This window comes from Olea europaea, chromosome 22 (genome assembly GCF_002742605.1).
Source record: "Olea europaea var. sylvestris chromosome 22, O_europaea_v1, whole genome shotgun sequence".
Classification (NCBI taxonomy): Eukaryota; Viridiplantae; Streptophyta; class Magnoliopsida; order Lamiales; family Oleaceae; genus Olea; species Olea europaea.
This window is the reverse complement of record NC_036258.1, coordinates 7663067-7673087: the sequence shown is the minus strand read 5'-3', so window position 1 is coordinate 7673087 and position 10021 is coordinate 7663067. Positions and strand designations below refer to the sequence as shown.

The following is a 10021-nucleotide window of genomic DNA, read 5'->3' as shown; positions in this document are numbered from 1 at the left end:
TGGTAGAAGAGGTGCTAGCATTCGTAATAAAGTAAAACAAAAGTTAGAGAAGACTAATGAAAAGGATAAGGCATCAATAGATTCATATCGATGGGATAAATAATTTTAGGAAGAAGATCAGTGATGGTGTTTCTGAGAAATAAGAGATTTCTCATTGGTACTTACAGCAAGCTGAAACCAAAAAAGTATGGGCTTTTCAAAGTACTTAAGCAAATCAACCACAATGCCTATATTATTGATTTGCCAATTTCTATGGATATCTCTAGTACATTCAACGTGGTAGATTTGTACGAGTTTCATAAAGATGATGAATCTCTCTATCTAGATTATAACTCAGGGTTGAGTTCTTCAGAGGTCAAAGGGATTGAAGTAGAATAGATAGCTGAATGGATTGAAGAATAGTTGAATCGAAAAGGGAAAAATGGTAATAGTGTAGGCGTGGCAGTCACGCTCCCGTTTGGACCCATAATACCATTCAAAAAAAAAAAAAAAGACTAGACGAGTAGAACCATTGCTTTGTTATGACGTACGATAGATTTTGGCCATCCAAGTTCGTTTAGGACTCAAAACTTGCTTTTAAAAGTTTAGTGCTATTTTTGCATTAGTTTATTTAGAATTCTTTTCAATTTTAGTTTTTCAACTCTTATAAACAAAGGGTTAATTCATCATTAAGAATAATTGTCTGTGCTTTATTCAATGCAATTGGATTGTCTGTGCTTTATTCAATGCAATTGGATAATCTATTTGTTGTATGCATTTTTATATATTAGAATTAGAGTTGGGTCATATGGACAAAATATGTTTAACTCTACTAAAAAAAAATTGTTAGATTGTTGATTTTCAATGTAAACATAGATTTGAATATAAGGGTGAATTTGAGAATTATAATGGATACAACATTGGAGTCAAATAATAGCACACTTTTCTTTATTGATCTCTTTTCTCCAAAATTACTTTTACACTTACTTAAAATAGATGGTTCAAATTAGTTAGAATCATAGCAACTTCATTTCAACCTTTTATTGTGTGTGTTTGATTGAAATTAGGGTTCGTTTAATTACAAGGATGGAATTAGGGTGCAAAGAAAACAAATTGAAGGTAATTGAATTGTCTATAATTTGTTTTAGAGAAAATTGTCAATTAATAGTATTTGATTGATATAATTTTTCACCTGAAAAATGTTAAAATAAAAGTGTCTTTTGGTGTTTGTTTGACTTTATTTTCATGAAAATTATCAATTTAAGGGATATCTACTTCTATAATTGTTCATATAATTTGTTTCAATTGCAAAAAAAAAAAAAAGATCCAAAAATATCTATATTTTAGTGTTCGTTTGTCTTCGTTTTACATGAAAATTGTCAATTTAAGGGATATCCTCTTTTACAATTGTTCATAGAATTTATTTTCATTGTCAAAAATTAAAAAAAAATAAAAAAGGTGAAAAACATAATACCACCTACCCCATGGGAAAATGAATTCCCCAAAAACCAAGAATTGGTGCTCGTGTGAGCAAAGGTGGAAAATGAATTGGTGGAAAAATTTTGGCTATCAAACAAGCCGAAAAAGTGAAATGGAATTTGTTTTCCATTTTCCATGGAAAAAATTGGGCCATCAATTATAGCCTTAAGCTAAACTTGAATTCTTGTGGTAATGATACTCTTTACTTATTTTCGGAGTTACTTATAAACGAACATGTATGTTTGCGAGATTTCAATCAAACACCCTCTAAAAGCTATTTTAGCCACACAAAGCATTTCAAAAAATTATTCAAGTGTGTGTTCAAAAGTAGCTTCATAATCTCTAAAACAACTTTTGATTTTTCAAAAATCCTACCAAACGAGCCCTTATAATTAGTACCTGGAGGTCAGGTTTCTTACACAAGAACCTTTAAACATTTTTTCTACGGTTTGTTTGCCTGCTTAAATATCCCATTGGTTTTTAACATTTTCTTGATTACATGAACAGTGTAAAACACCGTGAGAAAAAAGTTATTTTCACTGCCAATATGATGTAAATCCGATATACAAAAATAGACAGTGTTGATTCCCATGGAAATTCAATTTACAACGTCAATAAAAATTGTTTAAACTGCTGATACAATGATACATCGATCAAATTTCAGTTAGAAATATCACAATCTACAATAGACATTAGCCGAAAGCTTCCCTTATCCGGTTCATATAAAGCTCGAGGATTTGAGGACTGTTTTCCGCTTATTGTGAGATGAACAATTGTGAATTCCTCAATGCAACATTATTAATCTTCCCACCCCTAAATTCTATGGCAGGTGAAAAGTCTTTTCTTGCTCGTCCTTATAAGCCTCTTTCGAACATCTGCACAGATTCTTTACATAAACTTCAGCCATCAGAGAATGGTAATGGAACAGCCTTCACTGCCCTAAACTCTCCAACATTGTTGAGGTGTTCATTCTCCAATCTGTTCAATCGATGCATACAGTTAGCAGAGACCACTACCAGCATAAAAAAAATGATAAGTACAAAGTGAATTAATCTACTTTGCCAGAAGAAATCATCTAGAAGCGGTGCTAGAAGATGAGTTGGAGGGAATGATTAGATAAAAAAGTTGACCGTGTTTTAAATTGCTCAATGATAGAGTGTCACATAGCATTATGTAAGACATCATATAAGCCTTGATGTACATGTGACATGACAAAGTATAGGAGGGGATGTAAGGCCTAATCTCATATTGAACATTGCAAGTTAAGAAATATTCTCTATCGAGTTTTTCTTGAAGTTCAGAAGTAAATACTTGTAGCAAACTTTTTCCTCGAACTAAAAATTTTATTTTACCTATAGTAGTTCCAGTGTCCACGTCGGATGACTTCAAGCGAAGCCAGGAAAAACGCGAGCAAGCGTTTCTCAAACCTTCCAGCTCTGAAACCCAGCACAGTTTCCACCCATGCTACTCTTAGGACAAAATTCAAGGCCTAAAATCGAAATATTACTTGTTCAAAATTCAAATCAACAGAAAGTTGTTGCTGCCATAGAAATGCGCAAGTACAATATCTCAAGGAAGAGAGAGAGGGAGAGGGAGAAAGAACTCACAATGGATATATAATAGATGCTTTTATTCTTCAATATCAGATCATCTCTAAGCCATGGATTTTTGGATTTTGGATTAAGAAGTCCCCAATCTTTGACAAAATCCCAGTACAACTGATAAACTGTGGCTACCAATGAAGTCACCAAAACTATAGCCAACCATAATTCTGATTGCTGCCGCTCATAAGTTAACTTTGCCCCGGCTGCCACCATAGCCGAGACATACTTCCCCAAATTAGCTAGGTGGTCTGTGTTGTTTTCATCGAACCATCTTCTGACGCACTAACAGATATCATTTTTCAAATTGCACATAATATTAGTTAAATATCGGAAGATGTTCATGTCGATTTTTAGGCCAAAGACCAACATATGTGTATAGATATTGTTAAATTTGTATAATGACTAAAGTGAAATGATCGACATTCATGAGTCTTATTAAGCCGCCGTTTGGCCAAAACTAAAATCCAGATTAATTTTAATCACACATTTCATAGAATTCACAACTTTTCAACCGCACATTTTTCTCAACTTTTATCAAAATTTACTAAAAATCTAATTTAAGTTTCCACCAAACCAAACAGAGGCTTAAAGTAGCTGCATATTTACCTGCATTGCACGCCAGTAATAGGGCGCGAAAGAGATAACATAAGCAAACTCCATGTATAGTTTCCCGGATTGGCAGGTCCTATAACTGTGTGTTTTGAAACTTCCAGCAAGAAAATAACAGGCTGCTGATTCCATGTGCCTTAATAATGGAATCTGTGGAATGAATCCAAATTAATAATGGAAGAACAACAAAAGAAAGAAGTAATATGATGGATCAATGTTCTAGATACCTGGCTGGTAAGTTGATCAGCCATAAAGAAGTCTACCATCAAAACCTGCAAAATTTTTATGCGGACAGAATCGATTATCAACAAAACATTTATTAACGCACGAATGCCATTTGGATCAAAATAGAGAAAAATCTCACAATATATTAATTTTTTAATAAATCAAAGCCGAGAGAACTCAAACCATTGTTTGCGGCTATAAACTAAATAAATAAAACACTAAAAACTCTCATTAAACCAAGGGTTATTTGTTGGTCTGCATCACAGACTCAAGAAAAAATCTTATTCAGCTATGGTGACATTAAATGCACGTTTGGGGTACAGTACTAGACATTATAATAAACAAGATTTTTAATTCTTTTCCTTTTTAATACGTAGAATGACATAAATTGTTGACATTAATAATACTATTTAGACGTACCTTGTAAAAGGGAGAGCAAATTATGTTGCGTATGACTCTAATGAAGTAGTATCGTGTTGGACGATATAAGATTTTCAATGGACACACGAGCAGCGCGATGAAACACTGAAAAAGGATTACAAAGACAAGATCAAGCTTTACTTCAAAACTCAGTAAATGTAAAACTATACTATCGCCATTATTGAAGTGGCTTACGAGTAGTAGAATTCCCGGGATCATGTTGACTTGAAGTGGCGAGAATCCTTTAGAGAGTAAGATTAGATGAATAACCATAACTCCAACAACAGTAGTCATTAAAAAGGTGCAAATGAGGAAAGCATCTCTATAATTGAGGGCTGTGCTGGATTGGAATTCGAAGATGAAATTGCAGTTGATTCTTGTGCTTTTCCACATGAATAGGTTACATCCATACATAAACATGTGCAAGCTTAGCAATGCAAACATGCTGCAGATACATGAAATCTCATGAGAATCATCAAATTTGTGTAATTTTATTGAGGTGGGATGATAAATAAAAATCAATATTGTTCAGCACTATCCAAATCATTTTACTTTTACATAGTATGAAAAAAAAAAAGAAAAAAGTAGGAAAAATGGTAGCTTTCGAATTGTACCATAAACATGACCAAAATATTGCGAAAAGTTTACCTGAAAATAGGGTAGACGGCTTCCATGTAAGCGGCTTCTATTCCGGGGGTGAACATGCGACTTAAATGTGTTAATATTACATAAACACTGAACAAAGTTATAAAATTTTTAAATAATGATTTTTTGGAAAATGTATGATTAAAAAGTAGGAAAAAATTTTGGATTTACGTATAAAATATTTTATTGTGTAAATGTGTAATTGAAAATGAGTATCAAAATTAAAAAGTATTATTTTAAAGGGAGACAAATATAGGCCGAGACAGAAACCGAATTTTGAAAAAAAAAAAAAAAACTCTTAAGTTAGGTTTTGTGATTTAAGACAAATTCCAGCATGTAGGGGTTCATATATGATCTTACTAAATTACCTAGAAATTAGGATTTTATGTTTGTTAATTTTCAAAATTTTTGCATTAAGAATCTATATTTATTAATTTTCTTAATTACATGATTTCTTAGCATTAAGACTGAATTATTAGGTTGGATAGAAATTACTGAATATTTAAATAAAATTATTTTATAGCTAAACCAAACAAGGGCTACATATGAACAAAATTTTATGACATTAAGCTAACCCCATCGAACTCCACATCAAAAACATAAAATTAAAATGTGGGATTATATAAAATTATAATAAGTGTACCAGAAAGAGAGAATGTATATATATATACCTACGAAAAAGGTGAGCATGTGAGAGTCTTTGTGGTGTTGCGGTCTCAAGAATTTCATTGCCTTTTTCCTGTCTTTGTTGGCGAAGTGCTGTGTGAATAGGGACTCTACTTCATCCATTAGTCTCAACACCTTTCAAATGGACGAGATTTTTAATTATTTTTTCCTTTAATACTATTCAATACACTTTACGATAACAATTAATCTACTCGAACAGGGTTTGAAATCTGGTGTAAGGTGTCAGTCCCTATATGGTCTGATTTTTCTTTCTTTGTTCTTTTTTAAAAAAACTGTGTAACCAGTGCTCGACACGTGACATCTAGTTTTAAAACCTGTTTTGAAACCCTGTTGGTGTAGCATCACTGTTACGGTAAACAGTTGCCAATATTATAGTCTTCAGTATAAATAAAAAATTCAAACAATTCTTCAATTATATCATATCAGATCATCTTAATCAATTACCTTATCAGAACTAACGAAATGTGATCTTTTGACTACTTTGAGGTAACTTGCTGAAGCCTGCTGGTTTGATACCTATTTATGATATGAGTATTATTAGATAATATTAAAAATATATCTAATTATACCAATCTAAAATGCAATATTTCTATAAGAAAAATTTTAATTCTCTTCTACAAGTGAGATTGATATATATATATATATATATATATATATATAAGCAATCTTACCTTGTCAAATTTCTTTAGTATTTTGGTAAACGCCACCATGTTCAGTGAGCTGCAAAAAACAATGAAATTATTAGAGGTGGAAACAGAAAGTAATTTTAAATTTTTGGTCTAATTTTGTTATTGTAATGTGACTACTTAAATAGGAAAATTACACCACTCGTCTCTAGCTATTACAGTCCCAAATCTTTAAAATCGAGTAAATTGGTAGTCAACCTTTTTTATATAGTTGCAATCACTACCTAAACATTAGATTACAAATTACAACCTTTTTTATATAGTTGCAATCACTACCTAAACATTAGATTACAAATTACATGCATATAATCGTGATCCATGCATAAGATATTATGTGATCCTGATAGGATTCACCTCATTAAATGTAAGATTATAGGAAGTTAAACAAAAATTATAAATGCACGTTGAACCATCTTATTTAAAGGTTTAAATCATTAAAACGAAGAGAAAAGTATTTAGAATTAAGCTGAGTGTACAGCAATTGCTGTATACTCATGTTGACAACCCACTCACAAGAGTGGGCTCCACGATTATTTTAATAGTGGGGTCCACTCATTTGATGTGAGAGTGATGTAAAAAACGATGTAAAAAGTGTTGTACTTGTAACACAATTGAAATATTTATTTAAGGATAATGCTACGTATACACAATGGTGTACACATAGTATTACACTCTCCTCACATGGAGAGGCCCACATACAATAAAATATTCATGGGCACCCCTCAATGTGAGTGGGGTGTAATATGAGATGTACACATAACATTTCTCTTTATTTAATATGTATATATTTTTTCATATTGACCTAATTTCCTGCTCAATGTGAACGTGGCAACATGTGGCGTTATCTCGTCAGTAATGAGAGTATGACGTGTTGCCAAGTTCACGATGGGCATTATAAATTCTGTCCACAGTGTGTGGGAGATCAAACCATATTTTCATATTAATATTGCGTGCAGTTTTACTTCAAAAACGGACTGAAATTTAAAAAACCTGTATGTTTTGAGCAAGCCAAGGCCCCTATAGAGCTCCACAAATGCCCCTCTAATCATCTTTTCTGCACATTGTATCTTCTTTCTGCTATTAAATTCTCCTGTGCTGCCTAATTCGTTCTTGGAGTTGTTCACTAAATCCTCCCAAAGCATTGATGTAACAGCAGCTATGGCACGCGATGGTGTTGTTGCTGGAATATTGATTCTAAGGGCCATCTTCGGTTTCCCTTTCTTCGTCTTTGCTCGTGTTGTGGTGGCAGAATTAATGAAATTTATGCCATTCTTCTCCAATGCTGCAACAACATCATCGTCTGTTTGCGAGTCCTTCGGGCTGTCACAGTATTCACTTTGGCTTTCTGCACAATAATTACTTATTTAGTGAAAAAAGTTGCTTATTTTAATACTGATATTGGAGTTACTTAACAATATAAGATCTTTAAAAATAATATTTACCCTCATCACTAACATGAGTTTTAAGTAAAAAGACAATCAAATATAATATCAAGATGACAAAATTCTTAGAATCAAATCTATGAATAGTAATTAAAACTTTTATGATCGTAACGTTGTGTGTATAATGGACGATCACAATGTAATCTGAATACTCGATGCTTCAAATTTACACTTAGTCAAATTTAAGGTATGAAAATATCATTGTAAGATAGAAAAATCATAGATAAATAAAATTAATGATGAAATATTGATCGTGATACAATTAGTGGGCTTTGACAAGGCTATTAACACAACAAATAAGTGCTGTATTTTCAATTATATATGTATCCCACTCGACGATTAGTGCATTTGTAAAGCTGAAAAAGATTCAACTGAGACCTCTAATTTATTAATTACTCCACAGTACAATAGTTTATGGAGTATTTTCTTTGTTTAAAATTAAAAGCTAGTGTTTAGCACTATTTTTTGTCCTTTTTTCGTGTACTATAAAATTATGAATAATGTTATTCATAATCAATGACTACAGTAGTCATCCTACGTGGCAACTTCTTATTCGATGCATTAATTTATTGTAATTTTGTTGGCTCAAATAACAAGTTAATGTTTTAAATAAGTTGTCACATCTGATGATTACTGCAGTTGCTGACTATAAATAGCATTACTCTAATATTATTAACATTATATCGAATTGATGTAATTATGTTTTTATTAGGCAACTTTTTTCGACATGTAACTTGCTATAGCATTAACTTTTGGGATTGCATGGTTAGACTTCTCTTCAAATTTATTGAATCACTTTATTTAAAAATAAGAAATGTAAGTAGCGATCATTTTTGTTTATTTAAATTATCCTTAAGTGCATGTATGATTAATTTCGTTGAATGTATGAATATGCTCAATTTTCATAAAAGGTGACACTGAGACTTAACTTACGTCTTTAAAATTTGTATATTTTCATATCATGTTGAACTACTCATTTCTTCAACAAAGATGTGATGACTCACCCAAGAAATCCGAGTTCTGGCCACATGATTGGCTGATAGGCGAAAGGAAGCCGGAGCCCGTTTTAGCAGCAAAATTTTTTCGACGTCGATCACTGAGAACCCTCTTGAGATCGAGCAAAATTTGAAGCTGCTTATTCAAAGTCTCCCCTCTCTCCAGAAACTCAGTTTCCTTATTCTCATAAAATTGGTTCACTTTGTTAAGTTCATCATCTAATGTCTCGAAAAACACCTTAACCTATACAAAAACAAGTAATTCATACACAGCATGATTATGTTTGATACATAGTACTGAACCTCCCCTTTTATTTATTAATAATGTCGAGTACTGTTTAACACACTATACGAAACTAGATTTGAAGTGCACCGTTACTTATTAATTATTTACCTCGTCTTCCTCCGAAAAGAGATGAGCAAGCTCAGTTTCATAAATTTCTTCTTCTTCTCCATCTTTTCCTTCTCTAAATTTTCTCTTGACCTGTAATCAAGAAATTAATATTATTTATTATTTATTAATAATTTTCTCCATATCTTTTTAGGGTAGTTACATTTTGTTTCGCTTGGTCACGATAGTTTTATGATGCAAGTGACATTAAACCATTTCCAAACTAAACAAACCAAAAAGTGCTAACTTTATGATATCAAAAGCGAATGCGTTGTGAACCGTTAAAAAATAAAGTAAAATAAAATGAAATGAAAAAAAAATGAAAAAATAAAAATAAAAATAAAAATAAAAATAAAAATAAAAAACAGTCTATTTAAATGAAACAGAACAGAAACAGAAAAAAGTAAGGAGCACAAGGCTTGCCATGTAGAGTGGTTAATGTTGAACTATTTGATCTAAAAGTTTAAGTCGATAGATACGATTACAAATGTGATTTTATATTCAACACACTTCTCCACGTGTAATTGAAATTCATCTTTTCTTTATCAAAGCTTGAAGCTTGAATAATTTAATTAAATGGGTGACTACGAAATTTGAAACTATGACATTTGTCCGCTCTGATATCATGTTGAACGGTTTAATTTAAAAGTTTAATCTAATTATTAAACTCACATGTATATTATTTAAAATTTATCTTAACAGTTAAAAACATACAAATTATTGGAATAAAAATAATACATAAATTTTTCGGGTTGCGATTTTATTTTTTTTTTTATTTTTTTTTTCCAATTTAGACAGTGAAATTAAACATGAAGGCCAAAATCACATATTCATTAATATAAAAACAAGTTTTTCTTTT

The 10021-nt window shown here is 31.6% G+C and overlaps 1 protein-coding gene across 1 annotated transcript in view; it reads right to left on the bottom strand.

Moving 5' to 3' along the window:
* Window positions 1-2006: 2006 nt before the first annotated feature.
* Window positions 2007-10021, bottom strand: part of LOC111371116 (phosphate transporter PHO1-like) — an 18310-nt gene continuing 10295 nt past the window's right edge. Inside the window, exons 4-17 of the mRNA XM_022993024.1 lie at window positions 9166-9261; window positions 8781-9015; window positions 7325-7679; window positions 6320-6368; window positions 6093-6164; window positions 5617-5762; window positions 4965-5069; window positions 4512-4761; window positions 4317-4421; window positions 3899-3943; window positions 3669-3821; window positions 3066-3344; window positions 2811-2947; window positions 2007-2436 (exon numbers count right to left, since the gene is read on the bottom strand). Coding sequence (XP_022848792.1) covers window positions 2358-2436; window positions 2811-2947; window positions 3066-3344; window positions 3669-3821; window positions 3899-3943; window positions 4317-4421; window positions 4512-4761; window positions 4965-5069; window positions 5617-5762; window positions 6093-6164; window positions 6320-6368; window positions 7325-7679; window positions 8781-9015; window positions 9166-9261 — 2106 coding nt within the window. The 3' untranslated portion in view covers window positions 2007-2357. The remainder of the gene's footprint in view (window positions 2437-2810; window positions 2948-3065; window positions 3345-3668; window positions 3822-3898; window positions 3944-4316; window positions 4422-4511; window positions 4762-4964; window positions 5070-5616; window positions 5763-6092; window positions 6165-6319; window positions 6369-7324; window positions 7680-8780; window positions 9016-9165; window positions 9262-10021) is intronic.